The sequence below is a fragment of the Centropristis striata genome, chromosome 11 (assembly GCF_030273125.1).
Source record: "Centropristis striata isolate RG_2023a ecotype Rhode Island chromosome 11, C.striata_1.0, whole genome shotgun sequence".
NCBI classification, from domain to species: Eukaryota; Metazoa; Chordata; class Actinopteri; order Perciformes; family Serranidae; genus Centropristis; species Centropristis striata.
This window is the reverse complement of record NC_081527.1, coordinates 953,445-980,154: the sequence shown is the minus strand read 5'-3', so window position 1 is coordinate 980,154 and position 26,710 is coordinate 953,445. Positions and strand designations below refer to the sequence as shown.

At 38.3% G+C, this 26,710-nt stretch overlaps 1 protein-coding gene across 4 annotated transcripts in view; it reads left to right on the top strand.

Annotated features, from left to right (window-relative positions):
• Positions 1-26,710, top strand: part of astn1 (astrotactin 1) — a 679,871-nt gene that overhangs the window by 320,502 nt on the left and 332,659 nt on the right. For all 4 annotated transcript variants that reach the window (XM_059344320.1, XM_059344318.1, XM_059344319.1 and 1 more), the window contains exons 14-15: positions 1,996-2,190; positions 22,285-22,412. In XM_059344320.1, the coding sequence (XP_059200303.1) occupies positions 1,996-2,190; positions 22,285-22,412 (323 nt within the window). The remainder of the gene's footprint in view (positions 1-1,995; positions 2,191-22,284; positions 22,413-26,710) is intronic.

The following is a 26,710-nucleotide window of genomic DNA, read 5'->3' as shown; positions in this document are numbered from 1 at the left end:
ACTTAGCAACTTTGTTGCTATATTTAGTGACTTTTCAGACCCCCTTAGCGACTATTTTTAAAGAAGGCGACTGGAGACAAATCCAGCGACTTTTTCTGGTGTTATTGGAGACTTTTGGAGACTCGTTCTTACTCTTCTTAACGAACCGCGGGGGCCAGAGGCTCTTCTTAACGAGCCGCAGGGGCCAGAGACTCTTCTTAATGAGCCGGGGGGGCCAGAGGCTCTTCTTAATGAGCCGCGGGGGCCGGAGGCTCTTCTTAACGAACCGCGGGGGCCAGAGGCTCTTCTTAACGAGCCGCGGGGGCCGGAGGCTCTTCTTAATGAGCCGCGGGGGCCAGAGGCTCTTCTTAACGAACCGCGGGGGCCAGAGACTCTTCTTAACGAGCCGCTGGGGCCAAAGCCTCCTTTTAACGGGGCGCAGGGGCCGGAGGCTCTTCTTAACGGGCCGCAGGGGCCAGAGGCTCTTCTTAACGGGCCGCAGGGGCCAGAGGCTCTTCTTAACGAGCCGCAGGGGCATAATTGGAATAATTGCACCTCGACAACCTACTGAAAACCACTAAATGTATTTATTATATGAAAATGTTAAACTAAAATAAACTAAACCAGAACAAATTAGATCAAATTTGTTGCAGTGCTTCGTCACAATCTACTTAAAACTCCAAAATATATTTGCACATTTTGTTAAACTATATTTCCAGTCTGTAACTTCTTGAAAACAACATTGGATTTCTAAGAAACATTGAGAAATGGATGGATTTGATGATGTAATCATGTAAGGGTTAGTTCAAACGTCATTGATTTTAAGTCATCACAACACTGACTTTTACTCTGAGATAACTCGTTAGTGAGTTAGAAAGTGCATGAACAAAGTCTAAACTTCTACTGTGAGCACAGCTAATGATGGCTCAAAATCATTTTTATTTTGCAGCAAACATTAATGCATCCCAAACCCAAAATAAAATCTGGCCTCACGGATCAGAAACGGCATTTATTATTGATCCTGTTGTCAGTGATAATCACACCTCATTAAAAAAAATTACCAGCACAAAAAACTTTAACCTGAAAGTGTTGTTTTGCCCTCTCCACACTAATTATTATTTAATCCTAAAGAACTATAATTAGAGGGATTCAGAAAATACAACAGCAGAGACGAAGAAACAAATTAATGGACAACAAGGAAGAATCAATATAATTAAATAAAGTGATATCACAGTTTTCATGAAGCAAAAAGTCGTTCCATCCTCCTGCTATAACACTTTATAACTCTTCTACCTGTCAGAGACACAATACTGAACTAAACTAAAGCTACTGTCACTTTCTGCTCTGTTCACCTGTACAACACTCCAAATACTTGAACATATACGTCACATCATATGTGAGATGTGTATAAATCGTATTGATATTATTTATCATATTTATACAATATTCTTGTCCTTTCAAATATTCTACTTATTTACATATTCTTACACTCTTAATAAACTCTTAGTATAAATTGTGTCTTTTCAAAATAATTTTGTCTTTTTTTAATTGTGTCTTTTTTAATAATTTTGTGTCTTTAATGGTAATTCTGTGTCTTTTTTGGTCTTTTCTTGAAGTAATTTTTTTTTATTCTGTCATTTTGTCTTTTTTTAAATCATCGTGTGTCTTGTTGAAATCATTTTGTGTCTTTTTGGTAATTCTGTGTATTTCTTTAAGTAATTTGGTGTTTTTTCTGGTCATTTTGTGTCTTTTTTGGTCATTTTGATATATATAATAACCCAAGATATCAGAAGATATCATTACCATGAAGTCACCAACTGGTTTGTGGACGACTGTTTTGAAGATTCAAGTTTGTCATTTTGGCTGTTTCCATCTTGTTTTGGAGCCAGAATTACCATTTTTTGTCATTTTGTGTCTTCTTTTGGTTATTTTGATACTGCCTCCAGCGGCCCCAGGTAATTTGAGTCTGATTCTCCTGCTATAAACCACTAATTGAGTGTTAACTCGTCCCTCCAGGTGCATCGAGGACTATAAGCGTGGTCCAGACGGGCGGTCCTGCCTGCCGCTGTCCGAGGCGTGCACCGAGGGGATCGACTGCGGCGAGGCGGCGGACATCCCCGCCAACCAGACGGTGTTCGGAGACCTTTTCTACGGATACAACAACCACACCAAGGAGAGCACCTCCGGACAGATCCTGAAGGCCACGTTCAGGTAAACACCCCGGCTGTTTGAAGTGGAGCATGTGGGACGTCGTTGTGCCGTTTGTATCCCAGCAGGGGAACGTTTGGCAGGGATCGGGCCCCCGGCTCCCACACTGGTGATATATACATGATAGAAGTGTTTCTGTCATCATTCTTCAAAGGGCTGTGGGTGAAACAGGCTGAGTGGCAGATGTCTCATATATATTACATGTGTCCACAGTCACAGTTACAGGGAGTTACAGCTGTGAGAGTCTATATATTAACCCAAGAAGTGGATATCATTACCATGAAGTCACCCACTGGTTTGTGGACGACTGTTTTGAAGATTCAATTTTGGCATTTTGGCTCTTTTCCATCTTGTTTTGGAGCCAGAATGACCATATTTTGTGGCGCTGAATTGTCAGCTTGCATGATTTCTGACTCACTAACTCGTAGGGCTGGGCAATATATATCGATATAAAAGATATATTGATATATATTTAAATTTGCAGTGTGGTCCTTGCTCCAGGCAAGCTACGGCTTTTATTTAGGATATTTTTTTATTTAAATGTATATTGGATGGTGAACCGTAGAGTAGATATTGTAGTAGTCCAGTCTGGATGTTAGGGCTGCACGATTATGGCCAAAATGATGATCACGATTATTTTGATCGATATTGTAATCACGATTATTAATCATGATTATTCATCATGTTAGGGGTTAACATCCCCTCCGGCTCTGCAGCTGGGAGAGACTGCTGCAGGAGGACTGTGCCGCTTCGACTCGTTCTTACTCTTCTTAACGAGCCTCCGGCCCCCGCGGCTCGTTAAGAAGAGCCTCTGGCCCCCGCAGCCAGTAGAAGAGTCAGAACGAGTCTCCAAAAGTCTCCAATAACACCAGAAAAAGTCGCTGGATTTGTCTCCAGTCGCTTTTTTGAAAAATAGTCACTAAGGGGGTCTGAAAAGTTGCTAAATATAGAAACAAAGTGGCTAAGTTGGCAACACTGCTTCACCGGCTTTTACAAATGTTGCGTGTTGTTGTGGCGTCCAGTACTACGTCACATCCTGCTTAGTGTTCTATCCAATCAGTCACCAGGCTGTTTTCAGGGGAGAAACACGGCCCCGCCCCCTGGTGGTTGGTGGACTACTGGTGTAGAAAGTGTTGATTAGATCTGCAGGAGAGACGCACTTTAAAATGGAAATATCACCGACCATCAGGTTAACCCTTTGATGCACAACATGGTCTAAAGTGACCCGACTAAGTTTTTATATTCTATATCTTTGCAATGAATTAACTTCATCATTCAGTATTGCAGGTTTTCCTCAAATAACTTGTTTTTGCTCATCATACATCCTATTTTTTTGTTTTCCATTCTTAATTTCTGAATAAAAACTTTTTTTTATCACTACTCTCCTAATGCACAAGGTTATTTTAGACCCATGTTGTGCATTAGAAGGTGTTTATATGTTGGGCATCAAAGGGTTAAGAGACTTTATTGTTATACAGTTAAACAGTTAATTAACAATTATTACAAATGACTGACAAGAACAAGCTGAAACCTGCTGAGCTGCATTTAAATCTCCTGTTGACCTGATATCTCCCCCTAAATGTCTCCCACCCCAAAAAATAAACCATTTCCAACAAGCAGAGATGATGGTCTGACTTTGGAGGGAGAAAAACAAACAAACAAACAAACAAGCGTCCATTGATGATTAGACAGTATTCAGATGTGACTCTCCATCACCATCAGTGAGTGATGAGGCAGATGCTGAGCTCCTCCAGAGCGGTGGGGGGTTGGGCCTTCTGTAGAAGAGCCAGTTAACATCACACAACGCTTCTTTACCACCTCAAGGGCAAACAGAACATGTAGAAAGGATCCAGACAGGCCACAGAGCTGTTCCACTGCATATTATAGTCACCACTGAATAGTCAATGAGTGGAAAAGGCTGCACAGCTCTGAGGAAAACACTGAAGCGACTAAAACTTTGAAGGCTTTTCTGACTAAAGGTCCTCTAACACAGTAGTTCTCAACCTTTTTGAGACCCAACCCCCAATTTAACATGCATGTTGTCCGCGACCCCCTGATCTCTGAACAGAATCTCACACGCACAGTTCAGATCACCCAAAAAAGAAACAAAATGACCAAAAAAGACACAAATTGACCACAAAATGATCAAAAAAAGACACAAAATGATCAAAAGACACAAAATGACCAGAAAAGACACTAAATGACCACAAAATAGACACAAAATGACCCCAAAAAAAGATACAAAATGACCCAAAAAAGAAACAAAATTACCTAAGACACAAAATGACCAAAAAAGACACAAAATGACCAAAAATAGACATTACATGACCAAAAAGACTAAAACACATTAACAAATGAACACTTTAACACAGTGGAGACAGAGCTGACTTTCAAAATGATTTGGCGACCCCCAGAAATCATCTCGCGACCCCAATTGGGGTCCCGACCCCAAGGTTGAGAATAGCTGCTCTAATAGAGTGTCTGTTAACTGAACATGCACTTGGTCCTCAGTGTTAATGTCTATGGAGAGAGCAGAGGTAGACCCATATATCAGTCGGCCGATATATTATATATATTTGTGTTTTTTACTTGTATCGGCATTAGCCGTTACGTGCGTTCTCTGATCAATGATCCCATTTCACTGAGCCAACAGCAGGCTGTGTGCAACACCTCCAGTCTCTGGTGAGCTGCTGCTGATACCAGAAAAAAAGAAAAACACATCAAACATGTGGATCATCTGAGGCGCCACCACCTCCAAGAACAACATACACATTGTTTACTATCCAACTGCTCTGTTAAAAAGGTTTTTAAAAACCAGATCAAACAGTAAATCTGAGGGAAATGATCTTTAGCATGGACAGATAATTTACCTTGACAAGATTTCTTAAATTAAGATTATTAAATCTAGAAATAAGCATGTTGAACACTTAAAATAAGAAATTAACTCTTAAAACCAGATAAATGATCTCACACTTCTAAATCTAAAGGTTTTTATCTGTCATTTTGTGTCTTTTTGGTGACTCCAGAGGGTTAATAGTCACATTTGAACTCACTGTGGAAAGTGACACCAAGGTTCTTGATGACAGAGTAGTTTATGAACCCATCGCTGTGATGTTTATGACGCCTAAACACAATGACTTCTGTCTTGCTGTCATTGAGATTTAGGAAGCTGAGGCTCCTCAAAGTCTTCATGTCAGTTAAACAGGCAACTAGAGTTTATACAGAGTCTTTATAATTCATTTGTTCGGGTTGTGAAAAGCTTCATCTGCCTTCTAAGCCAGAATAGAATCATTTATCATACGTTTATTTATTTGCAAAAAGGCAAAATGAATCTGATACTTTATTCAGATTCAATGAAAATTTCAAGAAGACAACCCTTAACCATAACCACTGGCTGGTTTATATCATGTCTGTCAGATTGTAATGCAGGTCTCGTGAATGTTCACAGCAATACATGTTGAATAATTTACTATAACTTGGAGCAGAATCTCAGCCACAGTAGACATTAAAACATGTATCAATTAAGAAGCAATCACCATGACTGGAACATTGGCATGTACGATCAGTGGAGCGCCCATTTAATATTTACTCAGTTCAACATGTAACATTTGCATGTTATTGCAGCAAAGACAGGGCTGTAAAAGTGTTTTCTTGGTTGTTCTAATAGTATTTTTTTGTGCTGAATCCATTTCTGCTGGATGTCAAGCTGTAAAAGTTACGGTCTCATTGTAAAGGAGGATCCATGGCTTTCATTGGAGCCCAAAGTTGGATCTTTCTGACCAACTGGTCCAAAGAATGAATGGAGGTGAACTGGCCTGAGCCGCTGACTTCTAATTTAAGGCTCACAATAACCTCTCACAAAGAAATAGTATGGTATATTATACTTTTCCTGAACTGACAGAGTCTATGAAGTATTGCAGTTGTTGGTTTTTGGGTCCCTGATGTCCCTTGATCCTACAGGGATCGCATCAACTAGAGAGTTTAGGACAAAATGGTGGGAAAATGTGTGTAATTTCTGGTTTAAAGAGATCATGTGACCTCTGTGTTTGTCAGAAAGATACAACTTTGATCTTAAATGAAAGCCATGGATGCTCCTTTACAATGATACCAAACAACCACTTATAATATATTCACACATTGGAAAATTATAGCCATTTCTAATATTGGGCGATTAATCCATCATTATGCTAATTAATCAATAATTATGACTAAACCGTAACTTTTACAGCTTGAAATCCAACAGAAGTGGATTCAGCACAAAAAATACAACCAAGAAAACACTTTTACCCCTAAATACCTCATTTTCTGAATGGTTTTTCCCAGATTCGGTCCTGTCTATTTCCTGGAGAGCCTAATGTGATGCTGTACATCTTTAAAATGCATCATAACTTACAGTCATTCTTGCTGTGCAGCATTAAATCTGACATTATTTCCTTTGGGACACCGTACATGCTCTACCTGCCGTTCTCATGTTGTTGGTGTGAAATAACTGAACGCTCCACTGACTTCAAACCCTCCATGGATCTCCGGAGTTCATTTGAAACGCTCTCTTCCCGTAACTTTTGTTCACTTCACATTCAAACGTTCATCTGGTCCAATTAGATTCAATTTCAGCACAGCAGCTCGTGGTCAGCTTTAATTAATTTGCTGCCGTCTCCTCTAATGAATCAGGTCTTGCATTAACCATTCGTCCCCAAAGAGTCTCTCCTTCCTCTTCCACCAAGTAATCTGCACAGGAAGCAGTTGGTCTCTTCAAAGTCCTCCTCAGACCTGCTCTCCATCCACCAGCACTTCTAAATGAGATCAGAGCATTAGAGCTTTAGATTCCTGATGATATTAACTCCCCGTCCCTCCCTCTCTACCACTCCAGCGATGGATCCCTGAGTGGCCGAGTTGCCTCCGGGCAGCAGAATCCATGCACAGCCCAAATTAAATTCCTGGACTGCAGATGACTTTGCTGACCTTCTGGCTTCCTGAGTTCAGTGGAAATGATTGCAGCATGCGGACAGTGATAATTAACCACCTTCAAAGTACTCTACATCCACATTAAACTAGAGCAGATCATGAAAGGAACGGGCCATTTATTTGGACCGGTGCTGCTGAATATCTATCAGCCTCTTCAAAGAGGTTATGTTCTTTTAGTATTTCTCTGAAGAGTATTTGCTGAGATTAGGGAAAATGTCTCACATTTTACCGAGGACAGCCCCTGACAGCAGGGGGCTTCACCATCACCTCTCTTTGTTATTGGGAAGACGTTTAAATCAAATCTAACAAACCCTTTTAATAAAGTAACCCGACCATATTTTATATGCTTTTAGAACCTGTGGAGACACATCTACCTCCTGGTAATCTGTGTCTGCACTACAACCAGTTCTGTTTTATCCTGGTGTGGTTTAAAACCATCAACATGATGGAGTCTGACAGGTTGAGATGTAAAGAGTAAGAAAACTAACACCATGATCTGAATACTTACTTTACATCATCAAAACAGCTTTTTTCCACCTCGGGGGGGAGACATAATTATTTTTAAATTTGCAGTGTGGTCCTTGCTCCAGGCAAGCTACGGCTTTTATTTAGGATATTTTTTTATTTAAATGTTTATTGGATGGTGAACCGTAGAGTAGATATTGCAGTAGTCGAGTCTGGATGTTAGGGCTGCACGATTATGGCCAAAATGGTGATCACGATTATTTTGATCGATATTGTAATCACGATTATTAATCACGATTATTCATCATGTTAGTGGTTAACATCCCCTCCGGCTCTGCAGCTGGGAGAGACTGCTGCAGGAGGACTGGGCAGATTCGACTCGTTCTTACTCTTCTTAACGAGCCTCCGGCCCCCGCGGCTCGTAAATAATTTATATAATTATTATATAAGACACAAAATGACCCCCAAAAAAATACACAAAATTACTAAAAGACACAAAGTTATTAAAAAGGACAAAGTTATTAAAAAAAAGACACGAAATTACCAAAAAAGACACAAAATTACCAAAAAAGACACAAAGTTATTTTTTTAAAAAGACACGAAATTACCCAAAAAAGACACAATTATTTTTAAAAAAAAGACACAAAATGACCCCTAAAAACACACAAAATTACTAAAAAAGACACAAAATGACCGAAAAAAAGAAACAGAATTACCAAACAGTAAAGTGCCATTCATATAAAACTCACATTAAACTGTCATATCAAGGTGGGGGCCACAAAATATCGTCACAAGGGCCACAATTGGCACGCGGGCCGCCAGTTTGAGACCCCTGCTTTGAGCGGTTAAAAACCCTACACTTTAGTTTTAGGACCTTCTTTATTCTCTTCCTCACTCAGAACTCCTTCCTTGTCCACATAAAACGAGAATGTTGTAAACAATCCCAGGTGAAAGATTTGACTGCAAATGTTTTATTTATTTGGGAATAAATCCGACATGGAGGGATAAACTGGATCTCCTCTGTGGCCCTGCTGGGTTTTTTTGAAGGATATTTAGTCCGTCTGGAGCAACAACAGACAGAGGGAGAATAAAGGAAGCAGCAAGTGGTACACACAGAAAACAGCCAGGGCAGCCGGCCCTGCACGCTAATGCATGCTAACACACACACACACACACACACACACACACACATACACACATTCTTGTACTTCTATCTTTGTGAGGACCCTCATTGGAACAGTGAATTCCCTTGCAAGGTTATAATAGTTTTGCATTTTTCATTAGTTTGTTTTAATTTTGTTGTGAATTTTTGTTTTCAAATCCAATTAGTTTTAATGAGTTTTTAGAGTGAGTTTGCTAGTTTTAGTTTAGTATTTATTTTTTTAAATGCTTTAGTTCTAGTTTAGTTTTTATTAGTTGTAGTTTTTTGTAATGGGGTATTTGTTGGGTGGGAGATTAAAAGAGGTCACAGTAAATTTTGCCTTTATTTCCTTCGTCTGATCCATCTCCATTATGTATGAAAAAAGTTGACAAAGACAAAAACGAAGGACATTTTCACTATAATTTTAGTTAGTTTTGTAACCACACAATACAGTTTCAGTTAATTGTCATTATCATGTAACCTTTAACCCTTAAAACAAAGTCTGAAATCTCAAAAAAGCCTTTAAAGAAGTGAGGACCGGCCGAAATGTCCTCACTTTGTAAAAATGTCCTCACTCTGTTGGTTAAAAACGTGTCCCGGTCCTCACTATGTTGGAAGAACAAGAACACACACACACACACACACACTCCCACAGAGCTGGTCTGGTTCTCCCTCATGTTTCATCTTTCAGGCTCAGCAGCCCTGAAATGCCTCATGTTTTTTATTTAATACATCCCCTCCAGGAACCTTGTTATTAGCATTTCCAAAACGTTTTTATATGTCCAAACATACAACATGACTAGAAAGATATACATAAATCAATACAGGATATTTTTAACACGCATATACCATTTGATTTAAAAATCATTCATCCATTCTCGTCCTCTTATCCGGGGCCGGGTCGCGGGGGCAGCAGGCTAAGCAGGGCCTTCCAGACGTCCCTCTCCCCAGCCACAACGTCCAGCTCCTCCTGGACCCGAGGCGTTCCCAGGCCAGGAGAGACAGTGGAGGGATTTAAAAATCATGTACTGAGGTTATTTCCCCCCAGAATTGAGTGTTATTGACAAATATTTAATAAGTGCATTACTGGCAGCTGGAAAAAAAAGATCCTAACTAAAAGATGGATGTTGCAGACTGGACCTACAATTAATATTTGGATAGATGTGACAATAGCTTGCTAGCTAGCACACTTTAGCCTAGCCACGCTAATAACAAAATAAAACGGAGATGCTCACATCACCACAAACCAGTTCAACTTGTCGCCAAGAATATGTGGTAGCTTATGCACTAAATGAAAGACGACCATGCGAACTTCACAGATCCAATGTGACTTTTATCTCACACAAAAACGAGCAGGCATACGTCGAGACGTAACATCGGATATACAGGAAGTGACTAATTCACCTTAGACCAGGGGTCTCAAACTCAAATTACCTGGGGGTCGCTGGAGGCAGTAACGAATAACCAACAAAAGACACAAAATTACTAAAAAAGACACAAAATTACTAAAATTTCATTTTTTTGTAATTGTCTTTTCTTATGGTCCAAATAAATAAATAAATAAACATTTGGAACACAAAGCTATTGAGATAAAACCCTCGGGGCTCTGTACAATTTTGATGCTAACAACTGTAAATCCGTTTTTACTCGTCAATTGTTGTGAAATTTCCTAATGAAAAGATAATTACAAAAACGTATCGATTTTCTGCAAAAATCCAGTTGCATCATTGTCCCTGGCAGCGGACATGTTGGGGGCACGAGGTGATTCTGGATCCAAAGGAGGGTCTGATCACTGAGACATCTCAGGAGATCTGAGATCTGATCTGGGTTCATCTTCCACAGCTGGTGTCTTCCTGTCTCAGTGGGAACCAGTGGACTCCAGTAATGACATGTTAGAAGCTAACCTCCTCATTACTCCTCACACCTTCCCTCTCTCCTCCTCTCTCCTCTGTAACACGACGAGCTCCGAGCAGCTTTTAATGAATATTTTAGAGCTCTTTGTTCTCATTCTGTTGGCTGCTTGGGATCAATGATGAAGACCACCTCGCTCCCACCTGACAACCTCCAAACCTCCAAACTACTTTTATTTTATCCCTCTTCCTTTTCTGGCTCACCTCAGGTTACTGTAGCACCTCCCCCCCCCCCCCACACACACACACTCACACACAAACCCCCCACAGCCCCCCGTCAGGAGGAACACCTTCATTGACTCAGTTAATTAAAATATGAAGTGTGTGTGAACGGGTGGGGGTCTTATTGAAAGCTGAGTTTATTATCCTGGCACAGAGTCAGGGGGATCATCACCAGGAACAAACTAAATTACTTAAAAAAGAAACAAAATGACCAAAAAAGACACAAAATTACCAAAAAAAGACACAAGTATTAAAAAAGACACAAAATTACCAAAAAAAGACACAAAATTACCAAAAATGACACAGAATTATTAAAGACACAAAATTACCAAAAATGACACAGAATTATTAAAAAAGAAATTACCAAAAAAAAGTAATTAAAAGGACCTTCCACACATCACGGTAAAGTGCCATTCATATAAAACTCACATTAAACTTTCATATCAAGGTGGGGGCCACAAAATATGAGGAGGAACACCTTCACTGACTCAGTTAATTAAAATATGAAGTGTGTGTTATTGGGTGGGGGTCTTATTGAAAGCTGAGTTTATTATCCAGTCAGAGTCAGGGGGATCATCACCAGGAACACAGAAACAAAGAAAGGGGTTCTTAATAAAGTGTCATATTTCAGAGATTAATAAACAGCGTTTACCAGAAATGTCTGTTTTTCGAAAGTTTTAGCAGTTAAACAAAAGTTCCTTGAACTTTAAGAAATACTTTTAATCCCAATCAACCTTGTTTTTCATTGTTTTTTGAAACAAATCTATAGCCACAGGCAAGTAAACTGTTATTAGTGGGGCGGCAGAGCTCAATATATCATAACAATCGGTCATTTCTTGATAAAAGCACTAAATTTGGCAGATGTGTTGATTATGATATTGGGAACAAAACTGGATATTGGGTCATCACTCATTCAGACCCCAGCAGCAGATAGCTGAGTTGAGGGTTGTCTGTAAACATGTAAACTAAAATACATGCATGTAAAATCACACATGAATTGGCAAATATATACAGGGTTAGATAACTTTCTCATGAACGTATTCATAGCAGTTTGTTAGTGTAAGCCATCATTATGTTTTACATTAAACTAAGACAACCATCAACTACAACACAGGTCATTCCAAAGTACCATTTTGATAAAACATTATTTTGGTTAGCATTGACGTTATTACAGAGTAACTAAGATTTAATTTGCATATCTGTGGTGCAAACAAACATGGACACAGCTTAGTGTTATTGATATTGTATTGTATATTCAGTGCTCTTTAGACTCTGTTAGAGTTCGTTTTTTGCAGATCAGATGAGAGGAGAGTAAAATCCTTTTGACTATTCATTTAAGACAGTAATGAAAGAGTGAGCATGTCTCTGTTCAGAAAACACAGGCTGCTAAGCAGTTAGCTGTAACCACTTCATAGAAAAGGATACCTAACTTACTTTTACACAGAGTTTTATAATGTAAATGTGCGACTATCTGATTGGTCCAAACTGTTGGGGCAGCACCATGGTTTAGACTCGGCCCGCCCATTACGTTGGCACACAGCCTATAGGCCTAGCCTCTTGGTGCTTCAGCTTCTGGTTACTGCCCTGTTGAAGGAAAAAGCTAACAGCACACTTTTGTACCTTGTCTAGTGTTGGTCAGTGCCTGTCTCCACCTGGGCCCGTTACCTTGTCTAGTGTTAGTCAGTGCCTGTCTCCACCTGGGCCCGTTACCTTGTCTAGTGTTAGTCAGTGCCTGTCTCCACCTGGGCCCGTTACCTTGTCTAGTGTTGGTCAGTGCCTGTCTCCACCTGGGCCTGTTACCTTGTCTAGTGTTCATCAGTGCCCGTCTCCACCTGGGCCCGTTACCTTGTCTAGTGTTAGTCAGTGCCTGTCTCCACCTGGGCCCGTTACCTTGTCTAGTGTTCATCTGTGCCTGTCTCCTCATGGGCCTGTTACCTTGTCTAGTGTTAGTCAGTGCCTGTCTCCACCTGGGCCCGTGGCCTTGAATTGGAGCACAAAGAGTGCTTCAGTTTTTTATCTGCTTGCCCTCAAATAATGTGGTGGTGTGCAAAGTGTTATCAGTATGTCCTTTCTGTTGATACTCCTTATTTCTGTGTGCTGACACTAGTCCAGACTATTGTTATGATTTTGCAGTCTAAATGGCATTCTTTTGTAATATTCCGAAGGCATATTCATACATTAAACTTTAAATGAGAAGTGATGAACTGTATCATTGTTTCTTTTAACATTCCAGACCTTGTTCCCTGCTAATGATCTCTTCATTTGATCCAGAATTGTGGAGCACTTTGTGGAGTCATTTTTAATATGAGGGCTATAGATTAATCTGTGATCATACTGGTGATGTTAGATGATTATGATTGCTGTATTATTACGGTAATGCTTTATGAGTGTATTACAGAGGTTATAAATAGCCACAGCCTTCTGTATGACAGCTACCCTGCTGTAGAACTTTACAGATGTTGCTCAGTCTGTGAAATAGCTGTTCTCACTGACAAGAGGCCTAATGAGCTGCAGAGGGCACGACTGTCAATGTACAGACGATATACAGTTTAACCCTCTGGAGCTCGACTTCTTCATGACGTCACAATGTAAAAACTTCAGCAGCATGGAGCCCTGCTGTCAGCTGAACTCTAAAGTTCTGGCTTTTTTGTGTGTTTATTGTAATTTTTTGTTTCTTTTTGTGTTTTTTTTGTGTTTGTCATTTGTTCTTTGTTTTGTTTTTTTTTGTGTGTTTTTTATGTGTGTTTATTGTAATTTTTTGTGTGTTTTTTTGTTGTGCTTTTTTATTTTTTTTGTAATTTTTTGTTTTTGTGTTTTTCTGTGTTTTTTGTGTTTTTGTAATTTGTTGTTTGTTTTCTGGGTTTTTGGTGTTTTATGTATGTTTTCTGTAATTATTTTGTGTGTTCTTTGTGTTTTTATGGATGTTTTTTGTATTTTTTTGGTATTTTCTGTGTTTTTGTTTGGGCCACAAACCAACGAGATGTCATGGTCACTACAAACATTATTTATTTACAGTCTATGGTTGGTCCATAGCTAATCATAGGAGAGGGAAAGAGGCTCTGCAGATTCCTCAGGGATTTCCTTCAAACAAAATAATGCATACACATAGGTTTAAATGTGAATCTACAGTTTTATACAACAGGCCACAAACACTACCAAAGCATGACAAAGTGTTCCAATATCATTTCAATATCAATCCCAGCGACCCACATCAGCAGATAATCTTTGTAAAGTTAGCTCCTGGTGATTTAAAACATTGTTTTTATCAGCCTGAATTCCTTCTAATGGCCGTCACGCTGCAGGACACACCACCAGCAGACAATTAAAACGTCAACTGGATGATGTTTTATGACACGACGACTCCAGCCGCTGGCATCTGGTGTTCTCAAGCTGTGACTTTCCCAAAAGCAACAGTTTGTGCTTTTGGGTAAATATTTGTGTATCTTTTTTTTTTTTCCATTTTCATAGCTCAGGCCCTGAACACACATGAATCCTATAGTATAGTATGCATTTTATGGTGTATATTAAGAGGAAAACTGTCAGCAGTGTGAACCCTGAAGACCTCCTGCCTGTTTAATAGCAGCTGATTTGTATGTTTCAGAGGCTTTAATCATGAATCTAAATGGATAGTTGTCTGAAAAGGGCCAACGACTGAGCAGAACATCCACTTAGGTTAATTGAGACGCTCTAGATCTTATTTGCTTCATTTAATAGCTGGTGTCGGCTATGGTGACTGGGGAATGCAGTCTGGAAGTGGTCATTTGGAATTTGAGAGAAAGAAATTGCAGAAAATGACTCATTCATCCAGAGATGTTTAGACTGTGACTGTGTGTAGCATGTGTCTTTGCTGCTCCTGTTCGGTTGGTTTATTTTAGTGCAGAACTTTATAATAGTTTACAGTTTAATGATGTAAGTTAAAGGATGATTCTGCTCTCCTGCTGGGTTTGGCATTAATAGTTTTGGGCTTCTATCAAGAACAATAACAGACTTTCTTGCTGAGATGTGGGAATGTGGTGACATTGATGTTAAAGAAAAAAAACCCAGTTTGAAACCACTTTTGCAGTAAAACCAAATGTTGATAATCCCTCATTAAACAGAAAGTTGGTAAGATTTGCAATCATCCTGCTGGGAATATTTAGTCTTATTCATATTATTATGTGTGGCAAAATTCCAGCAAATTTCAAAGTTTGAAACTTTCCATGGGAATTCAACAGGAATTTAGGGGAATACATGGAAATAAACTGGGAAATTGCAAAATTGAAGGTTGGCCCTTAGCAGGGAACTTTAATGCATTTGGGGAAAATATAAGGTTGACTAAAGCAACCAGGTAAACTTGAATATCTGTTGTTCCTCAATCACATGCACACAGCACACTGGTTCCTGCAGGGCTGCTGAGGCCACGCCCACACAGACCACGCCCACACATAGGCCACACCCCCTACATGTACTGTGCATTCCTCCATCACATGTTCAATTAATTTACATGTTGGAGAGAGTGTCAGTTTTAGCCGTTAGCTCCTGATAATTCCTCTGCAGCTGAAACAGACTGAACTCTGCAGAAGGATGATACTTGTGTTAATTGGATTCAATGGGACACTTGAAAAACATCCAATAAAACACCTCATTAGTTAATGAACAGTTGAAATATGGTTTATTAAAGCCTTATTTTTTTGATGAAAATGTTGTTATGCACTTGGTTAAAAGGCATGTGTTTACATATCTAGACAGCAGGCACTGCATCGTTTGTGCATCCGTTTGGTCGAGTGCGAACACATTTACTGAGCTCTGCGTATGGACTGTTTGTGAATGAGGCCCTTCTTTTTTTATTTTTAAGTCCAATCTGTCTATGTTGTCACAGATGGATGCAACAATCATTTTGCTGAATATTACGAGAGCTGGTGGGAGTGATCACCAAATGTATGCAAATACGAGCTACATTATAGTAAGTTCCCTTTAAAGCTGCACTAATCAGTGTTTTTATATGAATCCTGGTTAAATGGATGTGAAAGTGGTGACTAACGCCAAGCAGAGGTAATGCTTGTAAAGAGGCAAGGCAGGCAACTGCTCTGGGCCTCTTTCTGTTAATGGGCCTCCAAGGGCTGTCTTATATAGCCCTTTTTGACCAAGTTCTGTTATGTATTCATTTGTATTATGTAATGTATTAAAATATCAGACATATAGCAGTTTAAATATGCATCAAACATGTTTTGATAAACACACAGAAATCTGACCAACAGTCACAGTCTCTTTACAGGAAACTTCTGCTTGATTAAGATCAGAGCAGCTCTGAGTTAGGAAATCCCACTGCACCATTTGGAACAATAACAGGAAAGCAAGAGACCTGACACACCAACATTAGATATAATAGAACCAGTTTTAGGATTACTGGGGACTTGCTGTTCAAACCAAGGACCTGTTTTTGTGTATCCTGAATATTGCATCTGTTTTGTGATACTTGTCAATAAATCCTACATAGGGCTGTCTTTTTTAGAAACTCTTGTTGTCTCTTGAGATTTTCCACCATAGTTCCAGAGCCGTTCCGTAGCCGGTGGCTAGTCTTGAACCAGTTCTTAGCTTTTCGCTTTCCAAAGAACCAGCTCTCTGCCCGGAAAACTGGTTCCAGAGTGGCACCAACTCTTTGCTGGTCTTGAACCATAAATAGTTGTGTAAACAGGCAATCGATTGTTAACTTGTCAGTGGTTTTCATTTTTAAAAGGCTGTAACATAGCCTTCTTGGCTCATATATTAAAGGGTTCTGTGAACTGAGGGAACATGAAATATCTTCCTTTGCCAAGTCGTGTCTGAAGTTCATATTAATTGGAGTAGGCAACTTTGTCATTGCATAAGAAACTTCAAATTCAACTTCAAAGCCTTGTCTCTTGCTTACAAGACAGCAACGGGAACAGCTCCTACATATCTGAACTCCTTTGTTCAGGTCCACAAAACCTCCCACCCACTACGTTCTTCAAGTGAAAGACTCTTCTCATCTGTAGAGCCCCTATAGGTGGTGGAACAACCTTCCAAACTCCATCTGATCTGCTGAATCCCTCTCAATTTCCAAAAAGAGGCTGAAGACCCAGCTCTTTACTGATCACCTACACACATCATCAACACACAGCACAACACAAAAAAAAAAAAAACCTGCACTTGCGTCCCAAAAACACAAACGTCCTCATAACACTTGCGTACTAACAGGACTCACTGTAATATATGTCACTTATTCTTGCTTATTCTTGTGTTGTTTCTGGACTTCATCCTTGCTTGTGTTGTATGATCTCTCTAATGTACGTCACTTTGGATAAAAGCGTCTGATAAATTACATTGTAGATTGTAGAACTTCTGGAGTGGTAATAATTGTTGCAGGCATTAGTCAAAAACTCAGGTGTTACCAGTGAAATTAAGCTGTGGCCAAAACCCATGAAAATATGAATTAACCCATTTAAGGCGGGAAAGCATTACCACATTTCTACCATTAAAGCCAGGAAAGAGGCTACATCGTTTTGTAGTATTTGTAGTTTTTTTCCACCTATTTTCGGTCTCTTGGCCAATGAAATGCATCAGAATACATGTGGGAGTGTCGCAATGCAACATGGAACTTTTCTAGAACTTTGAAATCATCACCAAAAAAAAGACAAAAAATTATGAAGAAAAGACACAAAATGACCAAAAAAAAGACAAAAAATTACGAAGAAAAGACACAAAATGACAAAAAAAAAGACACACAATGACCAAAAAAATTCACAAAATGACCAAAAAAAGACACACAATGACCAAAAAAAGGACAAAAAATTACTAAGAAAAGACACAAAATGACTAAAAAAAGAAACAAAATGACAAAAAAAAGGCATAAAATGACAAAAAAAAGACACAAAATGACTAAAAAAAGGCACAAAATGACCAAAAAAAAGACACAAAATGTTAAAAAAAAGACACAAAATGACCAAAAAATGACACACAATGACCAAAAAAAGGACAAAAAATGACTAAGAAAAGACACAAAATTACTAAAAAAAGGAACAAATTACCAAAAAAGACACAAAATGACTAAAAAAAGAAACAAAATGACAAAAAAAAGACACAAAATGACAAAAAAAGACACAAAAACACAAAAAGAGAATACATGTGGGAGTGTCTCAATGCATCATGGGACTTTTCCAGAACTTATAAATCATGGTGAAGACGACTATAGCGGAGGGAGCTCAGATATAACAGCTATAGGCTCTCAGATACTTTATGAATTTCATTTCTATCTGCTACAGAGGCTGAAAAATCTATTATTTAGTAGAAGAGTTGACACTTCTGTTGAATTTACAGAAAAACTTCAGGTTTTAGGGGCTGATTTTAAAATCACCAATCAGAGGTTTTACAGGCAGTTTTTCCAGCCGTTTTAGGCCTAAATGGGTTAATGATCTCTTTTTTGTCTTTGGGATGTGACCTAGGGGTGGGCAATATGGCCCTAAAAGAATATCACGATATTGCAGGCTATTTTTGCGATGACGATATTCTTGATGATATTAGGAAATACTTAAAAAGATATAGAAAATATGATTTTTTTTTTTTAGTCTGTATAAATAAAAATCTAACATGTAGTTTGAAGTGAAAATCTCAACAGTTGCCAAATTAAAATAAATTACTCTTCAGTATCAGCAATAATAAAAATAACCATTTAGGGGTTCTGGGGGCATATTTTTAATGACATTTTGTAAAGGAGAATAAAGGTTCTTGTATGTTTTATTTAAGGCATCTTATTTTGACAGTCTTATTGTAAATTATGGATTCTATTCAATTCTATTCTGTTAACACGCTGTGCTCTTATTTTGAAAGCTGCATGTGTTTAGCGAGAGGGAGTAATAGTAGCTTTTTATGTTTCAAGCATCTTTAACCACTTCATCAAGAAGTAGGAACGTTGCCAATATCATGATATGCATTTCTTTAACCATAAAAAAAACAAAAACATATTATCGTGAACGATACAATATGGCACACCCCTAATGTGACCGTGGTTAAAGCGGGTTAATGCCTTGGTGTTCATAGGAATGAATGAGCCCCAGGGAGGTCAAATCATCGTGAGTTAACCCTTACGTATTCTACCAACACTTCTCCCTATCCAGCCACTAATTTACAAGGTTGCTAAGTCCATTTAAATTGATGAGTCCAGAGTAAAAATAATGACAAGATTATGGATCCTTAAAGGAGTAAAATCTCGATATATCCTCATCAGCTGTGGTTTGAAGACACTATATTCTGATTTATAGACGTCGTTCTGTTCTGGAACCTTGTTGTGAACCTAAGTGGCATTGAGACAAAGAATGATGGAGTGGACGAAACGAGTGAGTTCACCCAAGAGTCACTGGCAGCAGCAGACGGATGAGGACATCAGCGATCAGAGCGGAGATGAGTCACGTTGCTGCAGAACAAGCAACATAATGAAAAATGGCACCAGTGATGTGATGCCCTGCACAGTTGCGCATAATTGTTACTATGTATTGATTTCCCCTTAATGATGTGCCAGAAAGTATTGCTTTACAATCTGCCGCTGATGAGAAGACCGCCATCTTTGATCATTCATCTCTTTCATTCATTCTCGTCTGACTCCTTCACCTTCATCTGTCTCCACGACGTTTAACTAGACCGCCAAGGCCAATGGTGCACTCACAGTCTTCTACAATGGTCCCATTTCCCCAAAATGGGAATCGGTGTGTGCATTAGCTTCAGGTTGTAATGGGAACCAACATGGATGCTCCAATGATGAGTTGTTTTTTATTGGTTGGAGCGTTTCAATAAAACCTCCATCGCCGTTTCCACTACACAGCAAAATCTGTAGTGTTGTTTTTTCAGACTTAATCATTTTGAGTTGGTAAGTGTTGGTTTTGGAGTTGTTTTAACACTTGTAGTGATCAAAAAGCTCCGTTGTTACATGTTAACACCTGAGTTAGATTCACTTCAGTTGGAGTTGATTTTCAGATTTTGTGACTTGTATGTTCGGCTTAAGACAGAATGCACTTTTACTGTATGGTAAAACAAAACAATGAATGTTAATTATCACATTAGTGAAAGGAAATAACATGATTTTAGGGTTAAAAATACACTTTAATGAGTCAAAGTAACCCAATGTATGTTAAAAATTAACACGCAAAGTGAAAAGGAATACCACAATTTGGAGTTAAGTGCACTTATGTCCTGTCATAAAACACCAAGGATGTGAAATATTTAACACTATTAAAGAGTTAAAATATTAACACTTTTCAAAGTGTAATTTTAACTCAGAATCCGTGAGAACTATATAAACTCAGAAAAAGTGTTAAATTTAACACTCTGTGAGTTGAATTAACACTCCCGATTTTGCTGTGTATTTGTGTGACAATAAAAGGAAATGCATCAGCTGAGCTAGTATCTTAGCTCTTAGCTGACCTTCTATTGCATTCGTCCAGTGATCAGAGGGTTGGTGGTTCGATTCCCGGCCTACATGTTGAAGTATCCTTGAGCAAGACACTGAACCCCAGATTGCTCCCGATGCTCCGTTCATCGGTGTGTGAATGAATTTAGCCATTTAGGGTAGCCTCTGTATGTATGTACCAGTATGAATGTGTGTGTGTGAATTATTTATGATTGCACTGCAAAAAAAAAAGGGTGTGTCTAAAAACCAGATAAAACAGTAAATCTGAGGGAACTTTTTTGGGCATTTAGTGACCAGATGAAGATGTAAAAAGACACAAAATGACCAAAAAAGGACATAGAAAAAACAAAAAAAGACACAAAATGACCAAAAAAGAAACAAAAGACCTAAAATGACCAAAAAAAACCCCCACAAAAAGCAACATGGTCTCACAGAAATCCGTGAAATAGGCACGGATTTCGCTTAACTCAAAATCCGTGGAATAGTCACGGAATCACTCAAATTTCCGTGAAACTGACACGGATTTCACTACAATGCAAGTTAATGCCAGTCATATCCCGTGGCTATTCCAACATACAAAGTGATTATGTACATTCACTGAGTGAAGATTTAGAAAATAAAACATATATTTCTCGCTAGAAATGTGATCAAAATCCATTTTTATGCAGAAACTAAGTCAAAATATTGATTTTTTTTCACTAAAAATGAGAGAACTGTCCGCCATGTTTTTTGTTCTGACCGCCGGGACCTTGAAAGTCACGTGACTTGGAACAAACCAATAGGAACAAATATCCATGGAATAGCCACGGGATATGACTGTCATTAACTTGCATTGTAGCGAAATCCGTGTCAGTTTCACGGAAATTTGAGTGATTCCGTGGCTATTCCATGGATTTTGAGTTAAGCGAAATCCGTGCCTATTTCACGGATTTCTGTGAGACCATGTTGACAAAAAGACACTTTTTTTTTTTTTTTTATCTTGGTAAGAAACAAATAATTGCCAGTGCACTCTGCTGCTGGCATCTTTAATTTATCTTGTTTTGAGAGTTAATTTCTTTAATTTCTTTCTTTATCTTGTTTTTAGACACACCTTTTTTGCAGTGTGGTGCAGTAGGTGGCCTTCTGTGAAGTAGAAAAATGTTTTTCTCTCTACGTTCTAACTAAAAGGGTACTGACAGAACCTGGATGTGCTGTTAATTTCCTCATCGTTCGGTAACACTTTACAATAACCAACTAAGTTGTGTTTATAGATGGTTTATAAACCAATTATTAACCATTTACTACATATTTAATCTTTAAATGTTTTCAACCAATTTCTTAAATGTATATGAATCTTTTCTAAATCATTAACATGCTTAATATGGTGTTAAAAATGTTCTAATCAGTGCAACTTAAACTATTAATAAACTAAAACTTATAATTTAATTGTTTCTTAATGGAAAAGTAACTATAAACTTACATTAATATACCATCTATTTGCCATTTATAAATTATTTAGTTAGTTAAACATTAACAAATTATCTTTTTACCATTCTAAATGATCTATAAATGGTTTATAAATGATGATTAAACATTAATAAACTATCTGTTTACCATTTATAAATGATGGTTATTGTAAAGTGTTACCGAACTTTTTTGGGCATTTAGTGACCAAATGAAGATGTAAAAAGACACAAAATGACCAAAAAAGGACATAGAAAAAACAAGACACAAAATGACCAAAAAAGAAACAAAAGACGTAAAATGACCAAAAAAAAACCCACAAAAAGACACTTTTTTAAAATTTATCTTGGTAAGAAACAAATAACTCTGCTGCTGGCATCTTTAATTTATCTTGTTTTGAGAGTTAATTTCTTTAATTTCTTTCTTTTTCAAATTTCCTCATCGTTCCTCCTCTTTTCCATCCTACTTGCCTCCTTCCTCCTCTCCCTGTTGGCTGACTGAGTGCTCCTCCTCTCTAACCTGGACCTCCATCTTCTCCTCCTCTCCTCCTGCAGACAGAAGAACTTTGCCCGAGGCATGGAGCAGCAGCTCCCAGATGGCATGGTGGTGGCGTCGGTGCCAACCGAGGTCCAGTGCCACGAGGAGCTGTCGGACCCCGTCCCCGACCCAGAATACCTCACAGGTAGGACTCCAGAGTTCAGAGGTCACAGCTGTGCTGCAGCTCTTCATCAGCAGGCTGTCGGCTCTGAACCTCATTACTCACAACCAGTCCACTTCTCAGGGCTCAGAACCAACCAGGAAGCTGTTGGAGTAGCTGGAGGTCTGAAATATATTCTGTCATTTATAATGTTGGGCAGAGGAAAGTTATCTGATGTTAGAGACTTTATCCATATGGGTCCAGTCTGTATATCCCACGGGCCTCAAACTCATGGCCCGCGGGCCAACTGTGGCCCTCGTGACGATATTTTGTGGCCCCCTTTAATTTCTTTTTTTGGTAATTTTGTGTCTTTTTTTCTGTAATTTTTTGTCTTTTTTTTAATAATTTTATCTTTTCAAAAATAATTTTTAGAATTTTTTTTATTGAATTAATTTTAAGTATTTTTTGGTAATTTTGTGTCTTTTTTTCTGTAATTTTTTGAATTTTTTTAATAATTTTATCTTTTCAAAAAAAAAAAGTGAAATTTTTTTTAATTGAATTATTTTTAGTATTTTTTGGTCATTTTGTGTCTCTTTTTGTAATTTTGTCTTTTTTAAGTAATTTAGTGGTTTTTTTTAGTCATTTTGTGTCTCTTTTTGTAATTTTGTCTTTTTTTGTAATTGTGTCTTTTTTAAGTTATTTCATTTTTTTTTCTGTCATTTTGTGTCTTTTTTTAGTCATTTTGTGTCTGTTTTTTGTCATTTTGATGCTGCCTCCAGCGGCCCCCAGGTAACTTGAGTTTAAGGACCCCTGGTATACAGCGATAGTACTTCATCACCGGCCTGTCGGAAATCCCCATTACTCAGAAAAAGTCAACTTCTCAGGGCTGATAACCAATGTGGAGTCCTGTTTGAGTAGCTGGAGGTCTGAAATATATTCTGACTGTTATTTATAATGTTTCAGTTCAGTTCAGCTTTTTTATTTCAAACATGTGCGAGTAATACAACAAAGTAAACTCAAAAACAAACAAATCAAATGAGAATAATCAAAACAAAAATAGCAATCGTCAAAACAAAAGCTATAATATGAAGGCAACATGTCTGAAAAGGATGAAGCATAATATGCTTATTTAAACCTTCTCCACTACTCAATTAACGATTCTTTCCCTAAATATACATATTTACATAATACATATTTACAAAAAAAATAGAAAATAAATATATTAAATAAACAAATACGTATATAATTTATCAACTTTTTAATGTTGTACGTGCCCACTGATGTTTTGAATTGAACTCACCCCTCAGATTATAATACCCAACTCTGTAAGAAAACAATTTTTGAATATTTCCACACTGTAAAACCAACTTGCTGTTAAAATATTTGATTGTCCATGCTGCAAAAGAATTGTATGTCAAGACAACGAAGACAATCTTGCTTCTTGACTCAATATTTTAAGTTAAAACGACTTTTTGCACAAATCTTTGTTGTATTGAAAAGGAAAAGTTGGTTTTAATAACAAACAAGCAGCATTGTGTTTTAAAATGCAGGAAGTAGATTGTTTATTGCTTTCTACATGATTTGTGCTGTTTGGAAATGAACCAGGTCAGTGAATTTTAAAGTTTTTGATTTTAGGAATAGTGAATTTGTGTGGTCTCTATAACCCGTATTATGAATAATTCTGATGACTGGTTTCTGTTTGGGCAGAGGAAAGTTCTCTGCTGTCATAAACTTCCTCCATATGGGTCCAGTGTGTACGTCCTCACAAGGCCACAGGGTTAACACCACAACCAGGACTCGCCTCATTAAATCAGACTTGTTGTAGCTGGTTTCACATCTGTGTGTCAATATGTCGGCTGATTGAATCCGACTCTCTAAAAGCTCTGATGACACGCTGCAGTGTTTGGTTTTTTGAGGCTCTGCTCCAAAAATGACGATGGGCTTTTAATTGTGGAAACACCACTGTGGAAATGAAATGACGCGTTTAATTATTGATGTACATTATCAAAGGCAAACTGCTGCCTGCCATCCAGTCCCTCTGTGGACTCTGATCCACTATGAGGGAGGTGTCAGTGTTCATGCAGGCTGTGGCCCAAGAATAAGACAAAAACATAGTTTACCGTTGGAGCAACATGTCAGTCAGAAAGTAGTGTTGATGTATTAAAATATCTGACATATAGCAGTTTAAATATGCATCAAACATGTTTTGATTAACACACAGAAATCTGACCAACAGTCACAGTCTCTTTACAGGAAACTCCTGTTTGATTAAGATCAGAGCTAGCCTGGGTATACCCAGACTGCCTTGCGCGCTCAAATTTAATTTCAAACTGCGGCGGAGTCTGGAATCCAGGAAGGATTCTTAGCCCTGTTTTAGGGATCCAATCACAGAGCGGGGAGGGACGGCAAGACGATGACACGTACTACTCGGCACTTGGAAGCTTGTAGTTTTCCGGATCCAACATGGCTGCTGCAGACGCGAAACTCTCTTTAGCTGTAGATGGTGTTTTAAATAGTTTAGAGCGAAAGTTGAAAGTTGAAAGGTCTCTGGGGGCTCCGCTGAGATCACGCCGTTATGGTAGCGGGGCTATTAGCGTCGCTAGCGGCTATTAGCGTCGCTAGCGGCTATTAGCGTTGCTAGCAGCTATTAGCGCCGCTAGCAGCTAATAGCTAATAGCTGCTAGCGGCTAGTAGCCCCGCTACCGCGGACAGCGGAGCCCCCAGAGGCCCGCAGCAGCTTGTTTATTGCCCATAAAATCAGTGGATGTGTGTGGCTGAATGACATGAGGGGGAATAAAGCGTGAAAATAAATAATCTTGCAGAAAGCGAGAACTGGAGAAGCAAAGCAGCAGCAACACTCTCTCACAGACACACACACAACAAACATCCATCTCTGTTGCTCTACTACGTCATCTGGTATAACTGATCTGATTGGCTAAGAGCTACCTACAGACGCTTTGATAGACATTCTAAGCGCCCAATAAACGGCTCTGGAGGATCGTAAACCACACCTCCTCTACGGAGAAATGCATTGCTCTTTGCCAGACTAGACCTCATTTGAGAATAGTCTGGTGTTAGCCAGGCTAGATCAGAGCAGCTCTGATTTAGGAAATCCCACTGCACCATTTGGAACAATAACAGGAAATCAAGAGACCTGACACACCAACATTAGATATAATAGTGACAGAAATTAGGATTACTGGGACTGGTTCGAACCAAGGACCTGTGTTTGTGTATCTTGAATATTGTATCTGTTTGTGATACTTGTCAATAAATCCCACACAGGGCCGTCTTTCTAGAAACTTCTGCTCTCTCCTAAGATTCTCCACCACAGTCGCCCTGTCCTAAAATGTTCCCTCTTTTACTGCCTATTTTACTGTACGATAATCTCATGAGGAAAATGTTTACTGAGGTAATAAATCAAGTAAGAAGTAGGGTCATTTTCCCACAAACTTCTATAGCAGGGGTCTCAAACTCAAATTACCTGGGGGCCGCTGGAGGCAGGATCAAAATTACTAAAAAAAGACAAAAAGTACTTAGAATTACCAAAAAGACACAAAATTATTAAAGACACAGAATTATTAAAGACACAAAATTACTCAAAAAAAGACACAAAATTTCCAAAAAAAGGGCAAAAAATTACTAAGAAAAGACACAAAATGACTAAAAAAAGAAACAAAATTACTAAAAAAAGGCATAAAATGACCAAAAAAAGAGACAAAATGACCAAAAAAAGACACAAAATTACTCAAAAAAAGACACAAAAGTTCCAAAAAAAACCCACAAAATTATTAAAAAAGACACAAAATTATTTTAAAAAGACACAGAATTACCAAAAAGACACAAAATTACTCAAAAAAAGACATTTCCAAAAAAAGACACAAAATTATTAAAAAAGACACAAAATTATTTAAAACAGACAGGAAATTATTTAAAACAGACACAAAATTACCAAAAAAAGACAAAATTACGATAAAAACATTATGTGAAGTGCCTTTTGTTTATACTGTGACAGCGTTTTTGGGGCTTAAAAACCTGAAATCTGAAATCTGTACTATACTGTAATAATAAAAGGCTTTGAATGGAGCCATTCTGCATATAGTATAGTATGTTTATATATATATATATATTTACTTTTGATGGTGCTACATGTTTCAGGGGAATCAATACAATGGCAGTTCAATCAATAGTTCCATTTGTTTTTGTGTTCTGTTATAAAAGGGTTGACACTCCAGTTTTCACTTTAGTTTGTCTTTGGACCGGCAAAGTTCTCAGTCGTTCCTAAAGCCATTTCTTTGCTGGTTTTCTACTTTACATTTTCCAACATTTCACCGACATTTTGT